Source organism: Zonotrichia leucophrys, chromosome 6 (genome assembly GCF_028769735.1).
Source record: "Zonotrichia leucophrys gambelii isolate GWCS_2022_RI chromosome 6, RI_Zleu_2.0, whole genome shotgun sequence".
Lineage (NCBI taxonomy): Eukaryota > Metazoa > Chordata > Aves > Passeriformes > Passerellidae > Zonotrichia > Zonotrichia leucophrys.
The window spans coordinates 5,139,396-5,166,111 of NC_088176.1; the positions used below are offsets into that span (position 1 = coordinate 5,139,396).

General features: G+C 39.6%; 1 protein-coding gene across 2 annotated transcripts in view; it reads right to left on the bottom strand.

Moving 5' to 3' along the window:
- Positions 1-26,716, bottom strand: part of PLPP4 (phospholipid phosphatase 4) — a 51,391-nt gene that overhangs the window by 9,180 nt on the left and 15,495 nt on the right. For both annotated transcript variants that reach the window (XM_064716450.1, XM_064716451.1), the window contains 4 exons: positions 24,074-24,182; positions 20,181-20,271; positions 16,685-16,748; positions 15,360-15,484 (listed from right to left, as the gene is read on the bottom strand). In XM_064716450.1, coding sequence (XP_064572520.1) covers positions 15,360-15,484; positions 16,685-16,748; positions 20,181-20,271; positions 24,074-24,182 — 389 coding nt within the window. The remainder of the gene's footprint in view (positions 1-15,359; positions 15,485-16,684; positions 16,749-20,180; positions 20,272-24,073; positions 24,183-26,716) is intronic.

Consider the following 26,716-nt stretch of genomic DNA (forward strand, 5'->3'; position numbering starts at 1 on the left):
TTGAGTGTCTGAGTCTCCCCTCACCCACAAATGGCTCTTCCCCGACAAAGGCCTCATTTCTGCGACACCAGTGCATGCAGAGTCAGCAGCAAAAACCACGGAATTACCAGCAAAATGCTCTGGGATGTGGGATATCCATTAGAGAAGTAACTGCAGAATTCAAGACAGCTCAATTGCTGCGCACCCCATGTGGGCAGCTTTGCCTGATGGCTGTTTTGAAAATGTCAGTCAAGAACATAAAGAAAAACAATGTGCTGTTCAAGAATCCTGGGCCTAAAGGTGATATTTACCCTGAAGAATTGGTCCATCAGTGGAATATATTTGAGCACTTTTTCCTGAACCAGCTGGAGTCCATCCATCACTGCAGCATGAAGGAAATGCAAATACACACATGCCCTGAAGGGTCACACCCTGCCTACTGTCCTAGTAAAAGTTATTAGGAAGACAGATCCCAAAGATTCAGCAGAGCAATACAAAACCACTTCTAAGCTGCTTCTTCCAGAAAATAAATCAAACTCTTTTTATACAAAGAAGGGAAAAGCAATATAAAATACCAACCAGCCCTTTTTGGAGACATTGATGTAAATGAACAGAAGAAAATCAGTCTGAATTAATTTAAAACAACGTTAACACAAGAAACATGTTGATACAAATTCCAGACACAAAAAATTATTGATTTTAAATGTTGTAAGAGGAGAAAGGAATGAAGAAACGAGATATTTTTACCAATTTTCGTAGCTAACTCAAATCAAAATCCTGATGCCACAAATTGCTGAACTCAGAAAAAACTCTCATGAGAAAAGCCACAGGTTCTGTCATGGCTTGTTAAAATTCTTTAAAATGCATTATCATTATTTGAATAAATAAAAATACAATAGACTCAATTGTTAAGTTTGTTTCTATGATGTTCTTTTTTGAAAAAATGAGTTCAGAAGGAGTAAGGAGGATGAGAGCATCTGGAGATAGCACAGATCCCATCCTGACACCTGATTCCCTCCAGACAGGGAATTTAGGTGAGCTGAAAAACCTGTCTGTACAGACCAAACCAATTACCAAGCTGAAATGCAGAAGGTGAGAAACTGTAAACAAGAATCTGATCTAAAGCACCCCAAATAAATTATTCATTTAAAAATGTAATTGCTTTTGTGAGTGTTTTTCTGAAATTTAAACTACCCCAGGAGGATTTTCAGCCTCTCAAGTTTTAATGGATGCTTTGCTAAGCACACAACAAATGACTTTTTTACATTAAGCAGTTTTTGAACTAAAGAAAACCCCTCAACTTACTTAAATGCCATCAAATTACAAAACAACCATCTGAATGGCCTTTTTAAGGATCAGATAAAATGAGCCATCCCTTTGCCTGCAATGCTTTATTTTTGCAGTGATTACTGTGCATTTCCCAAGTGCAAACACAGACTGTTCATCACTGGAATTGCTCAGCAGCCTACTGAGGAATTCCAGCAGCTAGGGCTACTGCTGAATGTTTTCACTTTCCCACTGTTCAAAGACTGAAATATTTATCTTTCTTGAAGGAAAAAGTATGATACCAAACGAGTGCATAAATTTTAATGCTGAAATTCAATTCAAAGAGCATTTTATAGAAGTACAATTCCCAAAGAATGTTATGAGCTTATCCTCACAAAGTATTTTTAAATTCTTTTTTTCCAACTGGGACAGTCAATCACCTTCCCTTTGGCTGAGCTTTATTAATTTCTTTTCACAGAGAAAGACAGTTCAGCAGCAGCAACATGAAAAGCACATCACAAAATACAAATGTATGCAGGGACTTGGGAAACAAAAAAGAGATGCTGGAGACAGAGACATGTTAGAACAAAAATAGACTTACATTATCTGAAAAGCAAGAGCATTAGTCATTAGATTGTTTTTGCACCACTGTCACAGTAAATTCTTATGATTTTTTTTTGGTGACATGTTTTTTTATGTACCTTTCCAGATACCTCATCTCACCTGAAATTCCTAAGGTGGCCTCAGGATGCATCTCATTGCCACCAAAAAATGAGAACTAAGTTTTGATTTGTTCAGTTCATGACACCTTTTACAAAAGTCCTAAAAACAACCTGTTCCACAGCCTACTTTTCTATTTTTGTGTGGGTAGAAACCTTGAAAAAAATCCCACTTCTCTGAGAACATAGTAAAGAGAAGATTAAAACAGCTCAGATTCTGGAATTACTTTTAATAATTTCTCTTTTTAAGCACAGCACATGCACAAGCCTTACATCACTGCCTCTTCAGTCTAATACAAATTATGGCCATGGGGACATTTATCAGATATTTAACAACAAATAATCCCTACCAAGAGAATTTTTTCTTTTCCAGATCAACACTGGGAGATATCAAATTCCAACCAATGGATCAGGGTAACTTGCTTTCCTGTTTTTCTGTAATTACATCATCAGTAACATCCTGGGTAAGGATCACATCTTGCTCAACCTCTTGTCATGCCAAGTATTTGCATCACTCATTCAGGGATAATAATAATAGTAATAATAATAATAAGAAGAAGAAGAAGAAGGAGGAGGAGGAGGAGGAAGAAGAGGAAGAAGAGGAGGAAGAGGAGGAAGAGGAGGAAGAGGAGGAAGAGGAGGAAGAGGAGGAAGAGGAGGAAGAGGAGGAAGAGGAAGAAGAGGAAGAAGAGGAAGAAGAGGAAGAAGAGGAAGAAGAGGAAGAAGAGGAGGAAGAGGAGGAAGAGGAGGAAGAGGAGGAAGAGGAGGAAGAGGAGGAAGAGGAAGAGGAAGAGGGAGAAGAGGGAGAAGAGGGAGAACAGGAAGAAGAGGAATAAGAGGAATAAGAGGAATAAGAGGAAGAAGAGGAAGAAGAAGAAGAAGAAGAATTTAAAACTTATTTTAAGGAAATTGGCCCAAGAATACAGATTAGCATGTGAAACACATTTAGAAGACAGGCTGAAGAGTTTCTCCACGCATAGAAATGTTTGACAGTGGAGGATCAGAATGCTTCTGTCAAACTCATGGTCAGCAGTGTCAAGGAGTTTACTGGAATATACCAGTTTTAGTGCTGCAAATAATCCCCTAAATACTTCAAAAAGGAGCTGTGGAAACCGCAGGGCTGTGCCCAGCCTGAGCAGGAAGGGTTATACAGAAAATTACTGCTTCTCTTCTCATGGTGTGACACACAGCAGGAATAGAGAAATCTTATTTATTCCTGCAACACTGCAAAGTGCAAAGCAATGCAGCCTGATCTAGGCACCATCTGCAAGAGGAACTTTTAATTTGGGTTTTGTGGAGAGAAGTAGAATTGGACAGGGGGAAGGCAAATGACTCTGAGCCTTTTTCACCCCCAGTTTCAAATGGAGCAGGACACCAAGGAGGAAGTGGCTGCACAGCAGGATTGTGCTGTCACTGAATCCACTGGGCTCCAAACTTGCCAAAAACTCTCTTGAGAGAGACTTTTGATTAACTCTCTTGGGAAATCAGGGACTGGAAAATTGGGCACCTTCATTCTCAATTCAGTCTGGAATGAAGTTTGCTAGTGAAGAGAGCAAAACTAGAGTTGCTCTCTGTTACAGAGTACACAGTAGATTTGGGATTAATACCTTTAAACAACAAAGAAAAGGGAGAAAATATAACTTTTCAAAGTCCTAAATAACTGAATTGTTCAGCATGGAAAAGAGGAGGACACCTGGTGTAGTGGGAGGTGTCCCTGCACATGGCAGAGGTGGAACTGGATGATCTTTAAGGTCCCTTCCAATCAAACCCCAGAGTGCCCCTACATCCTTTGTGTAAAATAAATCCAGAATAAAAATAAATAAATAAATAAATAAATAAATAAATAAAATTAAAAGAATAATACTATTAATAATGTTATAGACAATATTTAATAATAAATAAATTAATTAATTCAGTTGGCCAGGTACGATAAATCCCAGTGAGGAACCACTGCTCTACACCTCCAGGACTCCTGCATTAAAATCTCCCTTTTTGTTTTTTTTAATTCAGAAAAAAAGGAATATCTTTTTGAGGCATACACACAATCTGAACCTCAAGCAGGCTCAAAAGAGTTGATTTATAATTAAGGCTGGAAAACTGAACATTAAGGAGTTCATTTCCCCAGCCCCTCATGAATTCCAACAGCCCTTGTTGTTGAGTATTCTCAGGTAATTATGTCAGAGAAGAGGCAGAAACATTAAACAGAACCATTCCTGAGTGTACTCAGAGTTTGAATTAAGAAGCCAATAACCCCTCAGGATCTTTTTTCTTTTGCTTGCATATCTAAGAAATCCTTTTCATATTTCTCTGGTTTCTTTTATAAAAGGATGAAATATTTCAGTGAGACAGTGCCATACAGCTGTTAATTAAGAGATTTATCCTGAAAATAGGGGAGTAGCAGCAATTACTGCCAAAAACCTGTGGCTTGTAGCTCATTTGTTACTTAAAATGTTCATTTTCAAGTGAAGGAAATATTATTATCCTCCATGAAATTGCTAGCTAAAGATAATTAACAGTTCAAATTTAGATACCCAACTATAATTACAAGTACTGAGGTAATATTTTATAAAAATTATCACAGAATAGCAAACATTTCTATTGAAATTCAATAATTTCTCCACTCTGAAGCACATAAATCACTTTAATTTTTCAAAGAAATGGATGTCTTTTAACATGTAAAAATCTTTTCATTCTTACAACTGACTAATTTTAATTATTTAGTGGAAAAGGGGAGGAGGAGCCACCTGTCCTTTAATTTTAATGACATCGTATTTCCCAGGCACCTTTTTTCTTTGTAGTGGCACAGCAAGAAACACCACAAATGTTGGGTTAATTTAATTAGTGTTCATCAGGCAAGTGCAGAGCATCAATGGCATAATCAGCTTTAATATCTCTGATGATATCCAGTGACAAACACTGAGTGGAGCAGTCAATTGTGAAGAGACAGAGACAATAAAATATTTACAACAAACCAGTCACCAGCAAAGTGCTGGGATGTTCTGAGAGTTGCTGTAGAGTCTTTACCTGGCTAAGAAGAAAATCCACACCCAGGCTGCTGGCACAGAATTCATAATTGGCCCAGAGAAGCAAAAAACCATAAGATTTCTCTCTTTTTCTCCCAAAACTGAGGAGGGGAACTAGATGGAAACCTAACCTGAGAATGCTTTCAGCCCAAATCAGCGGAGTCCAGCTGGGGGAATGGGACACAGCCAAATAAATGCAGTGCTGGTCTGTGAACCAGATATCAGGACTACAGCTGTTAGAGGTAAAATCTCATTTCCCAGAAATACCATAGAACAACAGATAGAATCAAGGCCAGATCCATGGATATTAACACCCAAATTATTCTCCTGCTCCTTATTTAATTCCTACCCATCACCAGCCCTGCTGCAAGAGGAATTTCTGCATAAAGTGATATTTTTCATTGAGATTCCAGCCTCCTTGCCATAAATACCAGAAATTGATATCATGTCCTACTGCTTGACAGCATAAATATCTTTTAAACATTGCCTATTGACTGTTTTGATATTTACATCAACTAGTCATTCAATTGGTTCAGACAGGATCTTCCTGTGTTCATCCACACAAACTTACTGATTTCAAGCAAGTAATGAAGGCAGACAGAGCAGGAAACATGGAGAATAGAACAGAAAAGAGAAGAATATTTCAGTTGGAAGGGACCAACAATTATCATCTATTCCTGCTGCCTGATCACTGCAGAGCTGAAAAAGCTAAAAAAAAAATTTTATCCAATTAATTGAAATTAATGTTAATTTTAAAATTAATTTATTTTAGTCAATTATTTTGTAATTTTAAAAAAATTACCAGAAGCTAAAGCAAGTTATTAAGAGCAGTGTCCAAATGCCTCTTAAACATTGACAGGCTTGGCAAACACTGCCCAGCTCTCTGGGAAGCCTCTTCCAGTGTTGGACCACTCCCATGGAAATGAGATTATTCTGATATTGAGTCTGAACCACCCCTGGCACAGCTCTGAATCATTCCCACGAGTCCTGTGGATCCCAGGGTGAAGAGATCAGCAAAGACAGGCTAATAAAATGAAGAATAAAATAGCTTATCATATGGTAGAGAACTTCTTGCATGACTAAGCAAGTGATGTTTTAAATATTTAGATGTCTATGGAATGTCTGTGGAAATGCTCTGATAGCCTAAACATCAGGCCAATCATTCTGATTCCTATTTTCAGATTAATTCCCTCAGTAAAATCATCCAGAGGTTTTTTCCTTCACCCCACCTCCCCTGTGAGTGATTTTTTCTTTAAATACTTCCCATGCTATTTCATCCACAAATGCAACTTGCATTGCCTTCCAACATGGTTGGAAACCCTCAACATAATAATTCCCCAAAAGTTCCCAGTTGCTTATAAAAAATTTAGGAACTAGACTGAGAGACTTCCAAAGCCCTTGTCTTAATTCAGGTTGAAACAAAGGAAAACTGAAAGTCTCAACAAAAAAAAAAAAAAACCAAAAAAAAAAAAACAAAACAAAACAAAAAAACTCCACTAGTCAAATCAGTAGTTTTCAACAAGGCAGTATTACTTTTAAAAACATTTTGCATAAATAATTGTCATGTAGGCTTTGTTTGAGAAAACACTGATGTCATTATTTGCTCAGTGTTCTGCAGAAGGAAGGGGAAATAAATAACCTAATAACTCATGTTTTCTATGTGGAACTGACAGCATTAGCAAAATCCAAATGAGGCTATTGCAGGTGCTCTTTTTCTCTTTCTGGCATAAATAGAATACTTGATTTCCTGCATTTATCTCATAGCTTTTATCTCAAGAGCCTTTTAATATCCCCTCGCTTTCAAGAGACCTAAATTAATGTTTTCAGAAAATGTTATGACTGAGATTTCTGCTGTTTGATAAATCAGTCAGCCACCTCTAAAGGAAGCTGCCTGGCATTTTAACTTTATCATTCCATTTCAAGGGTTTTATTGAGTTATTTTTCTTTTGCTTATAGCAGAATTGTAGTTGGCACTCCTGATTTTAATGAAACTATTCTGGATTCAGGGTTGTTTGCTTTAGAAGAACACGATCTTGTGTGTGAGTCAGGTCTATCCCTTTTGCTGCTCAGAGGGGATTTGAGTGTGCAAGGAGGATTTGGAGACTGATCACAATTAGTTCTCTAAGGGTGGAAAAGACCCACCCCAGCTCACAAAGGTGAGTGTTCAGTGGGGAGATTTAAAGTCCCCATGGACACAGAATGCGCGAGGGCATAAGCGGCCCTAGATCCGGCTAGCACGAGGGGTGAGAAGGCCAACGCCCCTGCGCATAAGAAGCCAGCTCCCTTCGGCGTCTTGGCCTCAGGCTGGGCTGGAGGAAGAGCTCGGAGTGGCGCACTGCGAGACGAATAAGGAGGTGACCACTTGCTGGGGGTGAACAGTTGGTTTATTAGGTGATCCGGAGGCACCAACGAGGAGGGGCACCAACCAGCAAAATGGCCCCGAACAGCGGGAGCGACAAGGTTTTATAGGGAAGGGGAGGAGAGAGGAGGGGAGCCCAGCTATCCAATAGGGAAACTCAAAGGGAGGTACTGAACGTAACTGACATACACCAGAAACCAACGAATACAAAGTAAAGGAGGGGCCCCGGGACCACAGCCAACCACAACCCCCAGAGAGGAGAAGGTTCTCGAAACCTGGGAGGAGTGGGGGGTGATTGACTGTGCCCAGGGAGGAGAAAACATCTACTTATAAGGTGGGATGAGGGAGGAGCGGTCCTACAAACTGTAACATTAGCAACTAAAAATAGTATGGTAACCAGGCAACTTAACTGGCAAGGAGGCAGTGGCGGGAAAAACTGGGGAGAGAGGAACCATTTACAAAGAACAAAGGAGGGTACAGTACATAAAATGGGGGAGCAAACTGAGAAACTTAAAACACACTACAACAACAGAATATTTGGGTTTACTTCCAAGTAGCTCTAATACAGGTAGAACACTCCTGCATACTCTGATTTATGTGCTGCAATGGCAGTTTCAAGGAATTTCGATGTTTGCCAGCACTGTAGTGAGAGTTCTCCCTCAGAGATGGTCACAAAGTGAAGCGCCAGCCCCGCCTGAGTTCACAGCCCTCCAATCTCAAACCAAACTTGTGCTTTCTGACCCATTTCACTGCAGAGAAGAGCTGTCACCACAGTTCACAGATGGAAATTGATCTTTAGATCTCTGCTGTGACTCAGAGAACTTTGAAGAGAAAAGGTCAGGCAGAAGAACAATGTTCTTTACTTTAGATACAGCTGAAATCTACAGCAGCACAACAAAGTCTTCTGCAGCCTCTGAAACCAATACCTTAATATTAGCTTACAAAATGTGCCCAAAAACCTAAAGTTAAGTAAAAAGAAAGGAAGAATTAGATTGAAAGGTAATTAAGCTCCTTTCCTGCACAGATGAAAGCAAACTGAACAGATATAATAACCAAGAAACAGCAATTTAATAACCCATAACCAGCAGCAGCTGCTGGGAAAACTGGTTTATTGGAGTTAAGATCAGAGATTTACTCACACTTGCAGCTCACTTTTTTAACTTCAGCTTTTTCCATATTTCAATTTTGTCTCTAAGTGTAAACTCTAGCTCAAAAGGCAAAGGAAATAATTTTCTTCTTCACTTCTAAAGGGCCATTATTTTCTCAAACACATCAAGACACCTTTGTTCATCAAGGAGGTAATTAAAAAACATGACAACACAAGTCACTGCTATTGTCCCCACAGCCTCTGATTGCATTCTTCATTTCAGATCCTGATTGAATTCTCTGATTTCTTCAGCAATATTCAACAGTAATCTCTACAAACCTCTTTCAGCAATATAACAAAAAGAAGAAAAACAAAAACACCCACACGAGAAATGAAAGCTCTGGCACAGCTCTGTGTTAACATTCATTCTGTAAATATAAAATTGAGATGCTACCACAAAATTATTTCTTCAAAACTCTACTTTTTCCTTTTAAAAAGGCATCTCTAGACTCAATAAAGATTTTTATTTAGAAAAAAAGACACAATTTATCCAAAAGTCAACTTTTCAAACTAATTCAAGTAACTAAATTGCAGATAGAAAAATAAAAATAATGTGTGTTTTATTTGTTTTGCTGCTTATATAGCAATTTTACACAGGATATGTTAATTTTTAATTAATTTTATTCCCATAAATTTATCCAATCCAACATGAAATTGAAAGTTCAATTATCTCTGCAGCCATAATGTTAAAATGGTTAATTTTTAGCAACTTTGGCTTCCAATCAGTTGATGGGATCTTTCTCTCAGGGATCAATATCCAGCAGGAATCTCCTGAAGTCCAACACAGGGAAATGCAAATTCCTGGACTGGGGGAAGAACATCCCAGCTCTGCTGGTGGCAGCCAGTACAAGGTGAACTGGCACCAAGTGAAGCACAGGAAATTGCATTTAAATATAATAAACATTTTCACTGAGTGGTCAGGCACTGGACCAGCTTCCCTGTGAGATAGATTTGGAATCTTCACATGAAATCAAAACTCAACTGGGAATCATCCCCTGGAACCTTCTCACCCTGACCCTGCTTTGTTGTGGCTGGGACTGCACAATTTCCAGAGGCACCTTTATCCTCAGAGTTCTGTGGATCCAGCTATAATTTGATGTAAACCAGACTAGCAAGTGATTATTCATTTTTTTCAGTTTCAGGAGGTCTCTGTGGGTATTGTGGCCACCATGGCTCCATCTCCCCCTGACCACCAACACTCAGCAGGACAAGCCCCAAGGAGCTTGAATTAACCAAGCCACTATTTTTGCTTCACTACAAAGGTACCAAAGCCAGTTTCATGCACCTTCCTCTAATCTAATTCCTCAGCTGAAAAACACAGCTTCAATAGTTCTGGCCAATTCACAAATAACGCATTTAAAAATAGTCACTAAGTAAAGCTGAAGCCAAAACTGGCAACTGCAATTTGCTTGCAAATGTTTTGAGGAGAATAAGAGCCTAAAGGGAGTTATATCATGAAGAATTAATCACTTCCTCTAAGAAAGCAAACAGGGTCAAGAATCTGGCATTAAATTCACAGAGGATTTTTGGTGTTTCTAAATAAATTGTGTTGTGTTACTATTATTTACCCATATTTGCTTGTACAAGGACTCCATTGCTACAATCACAGCAGCATATGGGACATCTCCCTGTCTAGGATTTAATTTTTTCTTTCAAGCTAAACAGCCCATTTTACTGAACAATATTTGAAACAAGCCTGTGATGCTGATTTGCTGCTTACTGTTCTGATAAGCAACACATGAACATAAACATTTCAGATGTAGCCATGAAGTTGTCCTGGTTTTGGCAATAAATCAAGACTCATTTATTATCCATTTTAACATAAATACATACTACTTTTGCAGCACTTTTGTTTGCTGCTGGTGGCCTGTCCTCATTTTTACAGGTGAAATCTGGGTCAAGGATTCAGTTAGAATGCAATGGATCAGGTCTTTATTCCTTTGATTTAGAGCTCTGTGTCCAAAACTAGGAAAGATGATCTGGATTCATATTTTAAGCCAAAATTCATTTCAGACAGCAACTGGAAAAAGAGATGGACAAAACCCAACTCATAAAATTTGGGAGAACCAGTTTATATTTGTGCCATTACCAGGATATAAAGTGAAAAGAGAATTTACTCCTTTATTTCCCCCCTCCTTCCAAACACCCAACTGGTGACGTGGCAACATCACAGGGAATTTACTGCTCATATTCCTCTGCTCTCCTCTGAGAACTCTTTAGAGGTCCCAGGGCATTGCAACAATTTTCAAGCTGCAGCTCATGAACCCTAGATTATTACCCTTTCAGAAATGTGAGCTCTCATATGGAAAACAGGCTCAGAATTCCTGTCACCTTAATTAAACATGTTCTTGATATGTGGTCAAGCAGAATCAGCCTTCCTTGTGCATGAAAAAGCCCTGGTGGCTTCCAGGCTGAACATGTTCCCTGAAAAAATTAAGATATATTCTCCAAACAAAGATATTTACCCAATTATAACCAATTATAGCTAACTGCAATTTAAGACTAACACAGGATTTAGAAATGTGGCATTTTCTCTCATGACCCCATGGTAATAATACAAATTCTAAATTTTGTCACCAAAATAGCCTCAGACCTCCCTGTCCACACAAGTACCAATGAAATGCTCACTTCTTGCAGCCTGTACAAAGACTGACACATTCTGAAATCTTCCTTGAGCTGGCAAATGTATAAAGCTACTCAAAGTAACAAAGAACTGTTAATTAAATGAACCCTACTAATTTCTTTTCCATTTTTAATTACTGCCTATCCAGCCTACCTGGAATTGCTCCACTGGATACAAACCTGGATTTACAAGCATTGTAAATTGATTTTTAGATAAATAACACTCCAGGACTCGTAAGTTCCTATTTTGTTTGTGGAGGGATTTTGTCAGCCGGACACAAATGTCAAAATGACATCAGGCATTAGATGAAAAGGAAGAAATCAATTACAAAAAGCTGTCTATCCACCCCATTAGTAAAATGTATGCCTACAAATTCAGTGATCTTTTCAGCTCCCAGTTGTGCACATGGCTTGTCCAATTAATTGTTCTGTGTTCATTCACCTTAGTTTTCCTCTTGCATGTGTTGCATTCAGTTAAATTCTCTTTATCCATACATCACATTTTTCATCAGCTGCCATGCTGGGTAATCATTGCCAATAAAAGGTTTTCTGCTGATTTCTGCACCATTTGTTCTGTTTGTTTCATTCAATACACTCAATCATTCTGTCTGTATGTCCATCCATTTGGTTGCTCATTTTTTGTTTCCATCTTGCTGCAAGGAGGGAAAAAACATCTGGAGAGGTGGGGATGCCATGAGGCCTCTCCAGAGCAGGCTGCCCAAAAATTCTCTGCAAGAAAACTCTTCAGAAGGCACACAGGCAGGACACAGGCAGGAAAAAATGCTGCATTTCTGATCTTTAAACATCACTGTTTGTGGTAGTGTGTTGTTAAGTTTCTTGTGTTATACCCCAATTTATGTATTGTTCTCCCCTATTATGTGTAAAATGGTTTTGTTCCCCAGTTTTTCCCGCCACTGCTAGCCTGTCAGCTAAGTTGCTATAGCAACTGCTATTCATAGTTGCCGATATGTAATTGCCCCTCCCCTGGTTTCCCTTATAAGTGAAAGTTGTTTCCTCCCTGTCCAGTCAATCACCCCCTTCTCCTCCCAGGTTTCGAGAACCTTCTCCTCTCTAGAGATGGTGGTTGGCTGGGGTCCCAGGACACCTCCTTTACCTTTTGATTATTGGTCTCCATGGAGTGTCAGTTCTGTGAAGTTCATCCCCTCACCTTTCCCGATTGGCTCTGTCTGTACCCACCCCCCTTGCTTTATAATCCTGTTTTCACCCCCTATGAAAAAACTTTTTCCCGGCTGGTTTTCCCGGTGTTTGGATGCGGCATCACCGTCAATAAACCGATGTTTAACCCCCGGGAAATGGTCAGCTCCGTTCCTCTCATATACCAGCGAGGTACGCCAGTCCGCAGCCAGCACAGCCCGAGGCCATCAGACGCCGAAGGGTGCTGGCCAGGAATTACAGAGGGGCGTCGGCCTTTCGCCCTCAGCTAGTCGGATTCTAAACTTCGAGCCACATACGTTCACCTCTGCAACTGTTTTGATGAAGTGTGGGCACAGAGAGGCTGCATGGTTCCATCACAGGTGCTGGCTTTAAATCAGCATTAAATTGCCAGTGGATTATAAAACCATGGAAATGCTAAATATGGAATAAAAATATTGCATATTTCAGAGATATTTTGGGTGTCACAACAGCAACATTTGTGCCACTCAGGAGCACCCCTGAGCTACTGGACACAGGCAGAAATGGAGCCAAAGGCCCATCCCCTCTCACAAGAGTGGCAGCACACTGGAAAAGAAGCAAAATGGGCTCCAAACAATCCAAAAGATGCAGAGATTTCTTTGATCCAGTGGAATGTGCAAGTCCCTTTCTGTGCTCCACACATTTTTCTTCTTTTATGCCATGCTCTCCTTGGCCCAGGAGGTGAAGCCAAGGAAATCATCCGTGCTCCAAGAAAGGAGAACTCTCCTTCAGGACACAAGCTGGCTCTGAGAGTGGCAACAGGCTGTTCACAACATTTTTATGGAGTGAGCAAGGTCAGGCCAGGCCATGTGGGAGTGCCAGGGCTGTCACTCTTGACACACATCCCTGCATTTTACTCTCTCAAGCTCCCCATTTACAGCACCGCGGATTTTCTCGTTCAAGGCCTCGTCTTGCATGGATGAAGTTTTAGATCCTGGTATAACAAAGCTTGTGATTGACAGCCTATCCTAGAAATGCCTTTAGAAAAACTATTTTGAAGATGAGAATGGCTCTTGACTGAAGCTTCTAACCTCTCTTTATGAGCTGCCTGGCAGCTTTTACTTGTGATTTATTTTCCCCACGGGTTCAAGTGAAGTAGGAAATACCAAACTGTAGTGGGCTACTTAAAACCATCATACCAAGAGAGGTACTATAGTTTATGTCAACCCTCATCCTCACCACTTACATTTCTGCAGTCATGAAATAGAAAAAATAATCCCCCAAACACTAACAGAAACAAAAAAAAATAAAAAAACCCAAACAAACAACCCTTTTTGGTGCTGTTCCATGAATTTCACTACAAACAGTGAAGGATGACAGAAATCTGAAGAGTGGAACTGCTTCACTTTACCTCGTAACAACCTTGTGCTGAAGGAAGGGAGAAAGGTGCCAAGGAAACATTTTGGGCTGAGATTATGGAAGGAAAGTTCATAAATAGCCCCACGTTAAGAAGACAGGAAAAGCTAAGAGTTTCCTTTGAGCTAAGAAAATTGAAAACTACATCACAATTTGCAAATATGAATTATTATATCCCAAACATCCTCACTGCTTCAAAGGTGTAGGAGAGCAGAATAATGGTGGGCTTCCCATAATACTTTTTTGGTTTCCATTCTTTATACCACTGGGAATGAAGTAATAACAAGAAACTAAATTTGTGATCACAACTATAAACTGTTCTTGATAAAACTGACAATTTTGGTTATGGAAATAATTTTGCTGCAGAGAAGAAGGGCTAGCATTGTATGATTGTCAAATTAAATGCTTTTCTTCTCCATTATGAGAGTAAAACATGTATGGATTTTTAAAGCTTGTCAGAGGCTTAGATATTATAACATCAGGCTTCAAACAGCTAAGTAGTTCAAGCAGCTGCAGAATTGCCTCTAAACTCTAACATACACTTACCAAGTGATAAAAATTACTGAATGTATAATATCTCTTCATTCTTATCACATTTTAATAAAAGGCTTTGTGGTGGGAAATACACTCAACTCAGCCCCACTAATCTTATGTCAGTGATGGAGAAAGCTGCTCTCATAATTTTGATCCAAATACTCTGGGACATCATTCTGCTCCAATAAATTAGGTGTGAGCTGCAGCACCATCACTCAGAGCTTATACAACCAGTGCCAGGTAAGAGGAAAACCCCAGGACTCCTCCTGTGGCTGCCCCACTGGCTTGGAACTAAAGCTCATAACACAGCCACAAACATCGAATACTCTCTTATTTCTGTGACTCAAACAAGAAAGAAGGAGAAAAATCAGCTGACAATTTCATTCATCTCATCACCCAAGTTGTTTGCAATATATACTTCTGTACAATTAGGCAATTTGAAGTTACCACTTGCAAAAAAAATTCCATAGATACAACTCAGTGGTTCTCAATTGGCAGCTCTTAGAAACAGAACAGCTGAAAGTAACAAACATTACTGGCCAAATAAAAAAATCCAAAGAAGCTTACAGGAATCAGGTTATTTTACACATGAAAAGAAGTTTTATCAGATATGGCATAAAACACACTAGAACTCATCTTCTCAAGACAGAGAAAGGAACCTTTACAAACACCTAAGTTAGTAAAACTAATTAAATCAGGTAGATTAATTCTCAAAAAGCCATCTAAACACTGTGAGGAGCAGCACAAACTGAGGGGTACCTGATTAACCATGAGAGCAAGATTGAGGACCACCTCAAAGCCAAAAGAAGAGTGACTGCACTGTCCTACTTCATTGGAATAGAACAAAATAAATATTTACTATACAGACAAAGGTCTGCACTGGGGAACAGATGCCCCTCAAAATCACAAGGTTCTGGAACCTTGAATATGCTTCACTCTGCTGACAGTCCTGCTGTGATTTGAATAATCTCAGGTGGTTCTCAAGATGAGGAAGAGTCACAGACTCACAATTTTATTTCCAGAAGGAAATTTCTGACTTTCTGAAAGTCAGAAATTCAGACTCCTCCATCAAAAATCAAGTTCACGATCCAGAAGAGCAATCCCAAACCACAGAAAGGACAGCTTTTTACAGAAGAGACACTGTGTTCAAATGAACTTACAGGAAGAGTGGATGCTTGGAAAGCTTTTTCTGCCTTCAGAGACCAGGTCTGGATCACCTGTGCAGTGCATTTCAGAGTTCATGACTCCATCTGGAAAGCAGCGGTAAAAGAAATCGGGACGCGGTCTACAAAAAACACCATGGATATTAAAAATACAAAAAAAAAGCTGTAGTACCAAATAAACCTCACAGTGATTATTACATTTACTGCTTATCACACACATGCAGGCTACTCTTGCCTAGAGTGATCAGGTTTGCACAAAGTGTCATGACTCCCAAATTTTCATAGGTCTTGCTGAAACACCCAGCTCAGAACATCCAAAAATCAGCCACCAAAATCCAAACCAGCCTTGATGCTGTCTCAGTGCATTGAGCAAACCTCTCAAATTCTCCTGACCCTGCTGTGAGCTGGTCCTGTAGGTTAGGCTGGTGTCATACTGATCCTGAGCCAATAAACCATGTGGAGAAGAAAAGTGAATAATCACAGATTCAGAGACAAGCTGACAGCAAAATACTTGGCTTGGAGTGCAGGATAAATGAGCTTATTCCTGTCTAAAGAAGTGGGTGTTTTCTTAATTATTTTAAAAGCACCTATCAAATAAAAGTGCCAAGTGCCATTACTGTCAGGGCACCAGCTCTGCAGCAGAGAGGGTTCATCAGAAACCAAACACAAATATTGCTTCCTCAATGCTGCAAAACATCCCAGCAACAAAAGCAGCACTGGACTCTATTGGTAGTGTATGAACTCAAGTCAATGTGTATTTTTCAGCTGAAATTATTAAAAATTTTGATAAAGAGACAAAAATGATCTAAAACATATTTTCTAAGCCCTTCATTCAAAATAATGCTTCCCTAAAGAAAGGTTCTACATTTACTGCTTAGCTCCAAGGTTTGTTTTGCTGTGGATGTTGATGTCACCTGGACACAGAATCTGCTTGTCACAAAATGAACTGATTCCTGTTTAATCAGACAAGGGGCACTGGCATCTGAGCTCCCACATGCTGTGGCTCTCCTCTCCCGTGCTGCCAATTTAATGAGCTGATTTCAGTTCCCACCACTCCTCCCAAAGCCCTCTCTTGTCTGGGTCTGCCAGCCAGCCAAAGCAGCAGCAGAACACGGCCATGGATTCCTGCCACAGTGGGGTGTCACCCAATGAAGTTGTACAACACCTGTACAACTTGTCCAGGCCAAGCACAGCCCACAGGGCCCCTGTGACTCCACGTGCTCTGCAGCAGCAGCTCTCTGTTCACTGGGATTTGCTGCAGCTGTCAGTCTGTCTCCATTCCTCTCGAGTGAAACCCATCATTTAGAACATGACAGACTCACCTTCCCACTATTAATTTAATAGTATTTGTGCAGACACCATTCAGGGCTAGAGCCAAGGAAACAGCTACAAAACACAAAGAACAAAGAGAACAATAATAAGCTAAGTAGCAAGCAATAAACTGCAGCATTACAGCATTTGATTTACAGACTTAAACCATTACTGGGCTGAAAACTGAATGATCTTTTTTTTAGCTTACTGCTTGTTTTTCTTGTTAGCCAGACTAAGGACCTCAGAGCACTGTAACAATCATTACTTACTTTATTCTTATTTCCTTACACAAAGCCAGTTTTCCTACCATGCCATTTGCACAGGCATAAGTCAATAAATGGGAAAAAATTACTTATTTTTTTTATTATTTAATATAATATAACATTTAGAAAATTTTATATAATACACAATAATATATTATATATAATATTAAAATTTTATATAATATATGTAAATAATTTTTAAAATTACTTAATTAAGTACTGTGGTTTGGAATTTTTGAGTTTTGTAATTTACCAGATTAAACTCTCATGCTCTTTATGTCAAGCAAAATCCCTGTATAGAGCAATACACAAGATATATAGATATATCTACACACACAAATATAGATATCTATATATATATATGTGTGTGTGTGTGTGTGTGTGTGAGAAAGAGAGATGCAATTAAACACTTCCAGGCTAAAGCATTGCTTTTGGCCAAAATTACAATTGGATGACTTTATTTCTCTTTCAAAAGGATTTGGATATTTTGATTAAATATTTCAGTGTTTTTCCCTCATGTTTGCTCCCATGATTAACAATTTTCTTCTGATAAAATTGGAGAACAAGAAGGAACTGTCATACTAGGTGAGAATTAATCATCCCTTCCATTTGTGCTTGCATGCCAAGTCCCCAGACTTTCCAAAGAACCTCATCTCAAGCCTGTGGAGATCTTTGCCTTGATTTCACTGGCACTTGGATCCTGCACATACACACATTTTACATTAAAAATGATTTAATTTTGCAGTCCACACCGTAGCTCCCTGTTGCAAACCAGGAGCCAATGAATTTTATTTCCCATCAGAAAAAAAAATTATCAGGCAAATGTCTGATTTCCAGCAGAACATTTACAGTAATACAGCTTTGATTATGACAGCCACTGAGCTATTTTCTCCTTGGGCTGCTGCCCCAGATGCTGCACTTCAGCAGCACTCATCCTGTCTCCATAAAACCTTTGCCTGAGGATATTACAGATCATAAAAATATGTTATAGTGTTGTATTTTTTTAAAGTTGAAAAAAGAAAAAAGTGGGACCTTCATCAAAGCAAAAATAAGGGTTTTCTCAGAATGCAACAATAGCTGCCAGGAAAAATGAAAGAAAAAGCCAATCCTAGAGACACCCATGCTGTTAAATAAACTCTTTTTTCAACACCTGTGTTCACAGTGACCACTCAATCCCATGCTCTGTTTTTCCCCTCCATTGTTTTGTCTCAGTTTTTTATGGAAATTGCATGGGAAAATTTTCCACAAAGTCAAATCCAGCAATGCCACAGCATTTCACTGCCCTTCTTAAAAAAACATGTCTGCTTTTGAAGACAGGCAGTAAAATTCAGTTGTTTTGTTGAGTTTTGTCTTGGCTGTTCCTTGTACACCCGACTGAGCTGTGCCTTCACTGTTGCACATTCCTTACACTGGCAAGCCAAGCATCAAGTGAGAGTATGAATGTAGGATGGTAAAACAAAATAAATCTATTTGTTCTGCTGTTGTTTCCTTTAAGAAAGATCCCTATTGCCCATCTAAAGTCATATAATCCAGTCAGTGAGAGATTTAGAACTCCCAGGGAAAGGCTTAAGGACACCTAAATTAACTCCTCCTTACTCCAGGTGCATTGAATCCCTTTCTCTCTATTAATGGCTATATGAGGGGCAAAGAATTTCATCTCTTTTCCACCTTTTCTCCCCTCCATGCATCATGCTTAAAGAAATCCACCTTTTGGGGGACTCCCTGATCATTCTTTATGGACATTCTGTGCCAGATCTCAGCAAACCAGAGGCTCACCACACCTAATGGACCTTCACATCACCAGATACTGAACTTTATTAGAGTACAGTGCACCTGAACTGGTAAATAAGTGGCAAATAAGCCACAAGAAGTCCCACACTTATGGCACAAACTGAACAGAACATCAGGGTTGGTGTTTCCTTAGTCTGGGCAGCAAGGGGAATGCTGGGGAAGCTTTATATGGGGAAGCTGGGCAACTTTTCTCCTAGATGTTATAGAGGGAATAACAGAAGGAAAAACAACAGGAAAAAAAGAAATAAAGTCTTCTTAGAAGAAAAAGGTGAAAGTAAGTGATGGAGAAAGTGAGCCTAAGCTTGCACAACAGGGAGGGAGGCTCAGAACTGACTGTGTGTGTTTCATGAACGAGGAGTTATTTCCACTGAATGGACTTGTCAGGGAAGCATCACTCTAAGACATTTCAGAACTTACAACAAATGACTGGCAGCAGTCAAAACAAACCTAGGATCATTTCACACTTGTGTGAGAGCAACTAGAGAAAGAATAATCTATGGAAATTAAGCCTTGTCTAAAAATTTTTTTTCCAATTACACAGTGCCATTTACATCCTACCTAGTTAAAGCAAGGCTGAGTATTGCTCTAATTTTACCATGTAAGGGGCAATAAATAAAGTGCAAATTAGCCAGTAAAACAGAATTTCTGAATATGAATATTTCAAACATAAGGCGAACAAAAACATTTGCAGTTCTTATGCTTCAAGATATCCCTTGCCAGTGAAAGTGCTTGAATCAATATTGGTCTCTGGCAATATTTATATAAATAAAAAGGATCTAAGCACATACCACTGTAAGATTTCAAGAGATAGGCACAGCCAGAATTAGCTGGAACAGCTTAAAACTTACCCTTTTCATTGTCCTCTGCTCCAGTTTCCTGCCTACAGCTGTAATTAGACCTAACCCATAGCACAGCAACTACTGCTCACAGTCCAGCATGAAGTGCACAGCTAATTCCATTGGCAGTTAAGGATGAAACAACAGCTTCTAATTAGAAAAACTGAGCCAAGAGCATGGATTTTGCAATGGGTAACAGTAAATTGCAGGAGAAGATCAGAGAAAACAATGAGAGGAGTAATTTTCTACACTAAACAGCCGAGCTGCACAGGACTTTCCAGTCAAAGCCTTGATTTAGAATAGCTGCAAGTAAGAGGTAAGTAATAGATTGGGTGTGACAGAAAAAATATACATCTGAGCAGTCTCTCAGATGGACCTGTCTTTGCTGATCAAATTCCAGTCCTTGCTGGCTAAATTGTGGAATTAAGGCACAGAATTTGTACCTCTACAAACTCACATAAACCCAAAGGCTTCTGTGAGACGCCCTGGAACTGCACTGAAAATTACTATAATGGGCTGTAATGGAGACAGGTTTTCTTCAAGGCTTGGACTACACTTGGAATCAATCTCTGAGAGCCATCAGGCACTTTTCCACCTTGAAGAATGACATACATTACCTAAGAAAGCCTCTTTAATTTCGGTCTTGTCTGTTCGACGGATTATTTTCACCACAAAAATGACTGCGAGCGGCGTGAGGAAGGAAATTGCCTGTGAGAGATAACAAACACCATGAGTGAGAGCATCAATTCCTTCTCTGCCCCACTGATTAATAATTAGCTGCAGCCAGCTCCATTTAAACTGAATGATCTTTATCAAACTCCTGACCTTAAGCAAAGTGGGATGATTTGTCTTTGCAACTCCAGGGTGAGGAGCACATTAATATTCCAATAGAGCCCTCAGCTATAATTGATTTGTAATTGCCCAGAGATGCATTTAAAATGTCAGCTCCTCCAATGAAAAAGTAACAGTCCATAAGGTCCACAAAATTCCAAAATACAGATTTTGGACATTTTTTTCCTCAGGGTGCATTGCTGAGGAAGGCAGCCCAACCACCTGGGCTCAGTACGCCCCTACTCAAAACAACAGACAGCAGCACAAACCTCTTGGAATTTTAAAATTCTCTTTATCTTTCTTTTTGTTTTCTTTTCAACTGTCATGCTTGAATGCATTGGGAAGATTGTGTCTTTATGATTCTTTTGTTTACAAATGTTCAGATGCGGAGCAAACTGCTTTATTTTGTTCAAACTCAGAAAAACAACACCTGAGAATCCCCAGGTTTAGTCACTGGTTAAACAGAATATCCTGTAATTGTCAGTGCTGAAGGACAGGAATCCTCCTACCAGGAACCTGAAATGGCATCTGTGCCTCAGTGCACACATTTTATTCTCTTTAAAAAAAGTGAAAATTCCTGGTTGAGGTTTGGGTTGGTTTGTTTGTTTGTTTGATTTAACAAGGCAAAAATTAAGCTGTAAACGGCACAAGGGGTGCCAGGTCTTAAGTAAGATTATGCTTTCTTTACTGAAGATGAACTGGGCCTTACTCTTAAATAGCCCCAGTGACAGAAAAACCAGACCAGACAGATATATTATGGCAAAAATCTTCTTTTTATAGCACAGATTAATCCCAGTCCTCACTTTATGATTTTAGACAATTTGAGCAGGAAACAACACGAGAGTAGGCTATGTTTGTAATTTTGGCTGTGCATCTTGCACCAGATTGTCCTTGCCTGCATATCCAAAATACTAACTCAGTGAACCATGCAGATTAAAACAAAGGCTGGAGTCTGTTCTCCTTTTCTACATTTTTAGGAAGGCAGGCACCAGAATTTGTGCAAAAAGAGGAGTCACTTCCACTTAAAATCTCCCCCTAAGTATGTGTGAAATTCAAGTTTGGATGCCAATGCCACATTACTCAGAATACTCACTTCTCTCTGTCCTCATCAACAATTTAATTTTTGCTTTCAGAGACAGTGTGAAATTAAAAAAAAATTGAAGCAAATCCTAGAATTTCTAGTTTCATTCTTAAAAATAAGTATTGCCACCAGGAAAAGAAAGAAAAAAGAAAAAGAGATTAAAAATAACTGCATTCCAGACTGAAGAACATGTAGAAATACAGCCAAGGCTGACAGGCTCATAGTGGTGGTTTAATGGAGTCAGAAATCTTTTGAACAAGCAGGAGCATCAGAAATTATCAACAAAGAATAGCATTCAAGTGGCAGCTTGCTCCAAACCACTTCCCCATCCATCTTCAGAAATCTGGTAAAGCTGCAGATTTCCTCATATTTTACAAGCATGTGAATTTTTTAGGGAGATGAACTATTCATGTTCATGGTGTATTGCTGCTCCTTACACAAAAGTATTAGCTGGAAGGTGCTCTTTATTCTGCAGCAAAATGCACACACAAAGAAATTCTGGCTTGTGACAGACTCCTTTTATTTATTTTGCAAAAAAGTTTCTCTGTGGCTCATATCTAACACAGATTTGGCAACATTCTAATGAGCAATACTCTCCTCAGATGCATCTCAGCAATATTTCTTTTCCCAGCAGTGAAATATTCCTGCCTTGCCAGGCTATTGGGAAACATGGACAAAATCTCTGTCATTTATTATTCAGCCTGACAATGCTGAAGTTACAGGGACACAATTCCACTTTTCCAAGGGAAAGCTTGGAACCTGCACTTTGCAAGACAAGGAATATCCTTTGATAGAGAGACAGAATCGGGCTCAGCTCATTCCAGGTTTTGCTCCCCATGCAGAAATCAGCTTTGTCTAATTTGGATGTGCATTCACAACATTTCTATTGAATTCAAGTCTCTCATAGCAAATAAAATAATCCAGTAAATCATAAAGTCTTAGAGATTGCTTTCTGATAAGCCATGGCCATAATTTCAATATCGGAGTACAGCAGTGGCAACAAATTCTTTCCATAATCAAAGCTTGTGAGCAATGCTAGAGTAGGATTTTTCTTCTTTTAGATTTAAAAAAATAAGAAAAAAATATAGGAATTACCCATATTTCTTAATTTAAGAAGCTGTTGATTGTTTAAAATCTGAACCAGAAAGAGAATACAGACCATACAAATGTTACTGACACAGAGCTGCCTCTAAGTTTCACCCACCACAAACTTTGCCAAAATCTGGAGCTATGGGAACATATTAAATGGGAATATTATTATGGGAATATATTATAACTACATCCCAGAATTGTGCTTCCCAGTGCCTTATTCCCCTGGGGAATAAGAGGGTGGACTAATGATTATCCCAGCTGGTTGCAAAAATCATTTCCCCTCTGCAGCAAAACCCTGTGCAATGACTCACTCCTGGTTCTTGAACTGCTCTGTTACAAACAGATCAGAGAAACCACGTAGCAAAGTAATGCTGAGCATGAGGAAAAACCACTCCATTAAACTCAGTCTTTCCCAGCACAACAATTTAATGTTTGGCTTGGGGGTTGTTTTGTTTGTTTGTTGTTTGATTTTTGGTTTTTAGGTTTTTTACACAGCTGTCGTCCATTTCAGGAAAAACATATATTTTCTTCCATCCAATATTAAAAAGTCCAAAATAGAGCTGCTTCTTAATGCAATATAAACACAATGTTTCTTGTTTATAAAGGCAAATTTAAAAATCAGGCCTTCAGCCTCTGCCTTAGAAGGCTGAGATAAATGGTCACTTCATATGCAGGAGGTGCCTTTAAACGGTTCCTTAATTAAAATTTCATTATAAATGAAGGATTAAGCATTTCTAAAAAAGTTGAATAGAAATTATATAGCTGATTTGCATTTAATCTGAATTCAAGTTTGAAAAGTAAAACCCTGGGTTCACTGAAGACTCAGGAAAAGGTGACTTTGTACCACTTTTACAGCCTGAACTAGAGCCATAATTTCAGCATTTCTGAGTTGGTCTGTTTTACTGCAGTCATATATAGAGATTATCATGATTATTAATCATTGCTTGTGAAGGTTATCAAAATTATGAAGTTTGATGACCAAATTCAGCCATCCAGCCTGCATGTGCTGAGCAGGGCAGAGCCAGAGGAGCAGTGACAGCAGGGCAGCTCTGTGATATATTTAGTGTTGGCAGAAGCTGAAACAAAGGTTTTGCCTCTAGGGAAAAAAAAAAAAAAGATTATTCAGTCCAGTATCTCAGTGCCTAACACGACTGAAACAAATTGGATCTCAAAATTTAAGCACTTAACCTTCTAAGAGCATGGCAAGGTTTTGTCAGGTCACCCAACCAGCTAATTGGAAAAACTCCTCTACTCATTTCCCTCACATCCCTCTCAGCTAACACTGCTCTCAATCCTTAACTGAAAAATCAACATTCACAAATTCAGTCATCTCATAACGCTGCTTTTTAAAGACTTCCCATCATTTGCTACATTTTGGACAACACTGGCTTGGAAAAGAATTGACTTTAGGTTTAAAGGAACTTCCTCTATTTGTGAAATATTTCCTGCTGCTTCTCAAAGGAACACTCACTCAGTCTGCAGCATCAGATGCCCTTTGGTACTTACAAACATGAGCCGTGTGGGGATGTTGTCTGATTGCACCAAGGGATTTTTGTACAGCCAGATCTCCTCTGGCTGGATCACTCGCTGGAATGGATCCAAAAATTCTGTAAAACTGAAAAAAAACAATGAAAGATGCGAATTTTTCACAATTTGAAGTGATGACCAAAAACCCCCAGAAGAGTTCTGCTCGTTTAGAATTTCTCCCAAACTTGCTATGACACAGCATGCATGAATTATCCTTATTAATAAATTGCTATACTGCCATCCCACCTCACTGCACTTTAGTTAGAAATTTTATAAATACACCTTTCAGAAAATGGGTTTTAAAAGTCTACACCTTTGAAGTTGTTCTACAACTTTATAAAAGTTCCATAAACACTACTGTGGAGAAAAAATTGTTCTCTTTTTTTTGGGGAAAGTGTGCAAATAACACTGTGAGATTGAATAAATCATGTAGTCATTTATTATCAATTTACAATCATGCATGCCAGCCTCTTATAATTATTGTTTATAATTCCTGAAAAAATTATGTAACAAATGTAAAATATTAAATGCCTTTCAAATGTCAAGATTCAGACTTTGAAACACGACAGTTGCATTTGCAGGATCACCAAGCAAAAGAAAGAAGCAGCCTAGAAAATTTCTTCCACTGATAGAAAAAAGAGATAACTTAGAGAATATCTCCAAAAGAGACTTACTCCTAAAACAGGATGGGCTGTCAAGCTTAAGAAGAATCTAAGTCTACCAGAAATGTCTCATTCTCTCAAAACACTTTTCATTTCATTATTGTGTCTATTAGCTCTCTCACAAAGCAAAAAAACCCAAAAGAACAGAAAACCAAAAAAAGATCCAGAAAACCAAAAACAATCCACCCAAACAAACACACTAAAAAACCTCATCATTCTGTAATTATGTTATTTTGCAATTAAGAGCATCAAAATAAAATGCTGAGGTCCCATTGTTCTGTAGAAAGCAATTTGTGTGGGTATCTTTTGTCATGCACTGGAAGAAAAAGCAAGAATTGTGATCTGTGGCTGCAGCTGGAAGTTCCAGAAGCTTCTCATGACTTGTGAGATCTCAGCACCTCAGGACTGAGGTGCCGAGTCACCGAGACCACCCTTGGGGGGCTCGGGAGTCCTGGAATGTTCCAGAAGTGTCTGATGGCTGGACTTTGATCCTACACAGGAGACGACACCTGTATGAGGATAGGAGGATTTCACCGGGGTGAATGGTGAAGGGATCAGTTAATTAGAGAGTGAAACACAGGGTTTAGGATTTCTGTACAGGGGGGTTTAGAGAAATAAGATGGAGGAATTGGGGCGTGTCCTGTCCTTCTTCTTCTTCTCCTTCTTCTCCTCCATCTTCTGTGGTGATGGTGGCACTTTGAGATTGGTTGTTACTAAAAGTACACTGGCAATAAGGGTGAAAGGTATTGGGGAAAAATGATAAATATTGTACATGTAACTTTGGGTATAAAGATAGGTGACCGCCCCGGAGGGCAGGGGAGTGTGCTCATGGCTGACTGCTGAGCAGAGCTCTGTCGGGCCGAGAGAAAATCTTTTAGATAAACAATTAATAAACACAGAGACCGAGAAAAGAACTGAAGCCTCTTCTGTTCCTTTGAAACGCGGGCTGCCTCAAGGCCACCCCAGGCCTTTCCAGGCCATCCAAACAGCCGTAAACTGGACAATGACTACCTAAATTGTCTCACTTCATTTAAACCATACTCCTTTTTCCACAGAGCCCTTCAGAGCTCTTTAACTTCTCTTGGCTTTGAATTAATATCAGACAGCCAGGGAAGTTTGGCTTTTGCTTTTCAGTGCTCATTTCAGGTCTGGGTTATCAGGGCTCAAGGGATGGGTGCTGAGGGAGGACACAGGGTGCAGAGGGGGGCATATGTGGCCCGAAGTTTAGAGTCCGGCTAGCTGAGGGCGAAAGGCCGACGCCCCTCTGCAATTCCTGGCCAGCTCCCTTCGGCGTCTGAGGGCCTCGGGCTGTGCTGGCTGCGGACGGGCTCACACCGCTGGTATGGGAGGAACGGAGCTGACCATTTCACCAGGGGTTAAACGTCAGTTTATTGAAGGTGTTGCGGGATCCAAACGCGGGGAAACCAACCGGGAAGAAGTTTTTCCATAGGGGGGGTGAAACAGGATTATAAAGGAGGGGGGGGTACAGGCGGAGCCAATGGGAAAGGTGAGGGGATGAACTTCACAGAACTGACACTCCATGGAGACCAATAATCAAAAGGTAAAGGAGGTGTCCTGGGACCCCAGCCAACCACCTCCTCTAGAGAGGAGAAGGTTCTGGAAACCTGGGAGGAGAAGGGGGTGATTGACTGGGCCCAGGGAGGAGACAACTTTCACTGATAAGGGAAACCAGGGGAGGAGCAATTACATATCGGCAACTATGAATAGCGGTTACCATAGCAACTTATCTGACAGGGTAGCAGTGGCGGGAAAAACTGGGGGAACGAAACCATTTTACACATAATAGGGGAGAACAATACATAAATTGGGGGAATAACACAAGAAACTTAACAACACACTACAACAACAGGGAGTTTTCTGCAGGTTGGTCTCACCGGATAAACCAGAGCCAGAACTCAGAGGTGTAGCAGCCCAAAGCTTTATTTACTGGAAGTTTTCC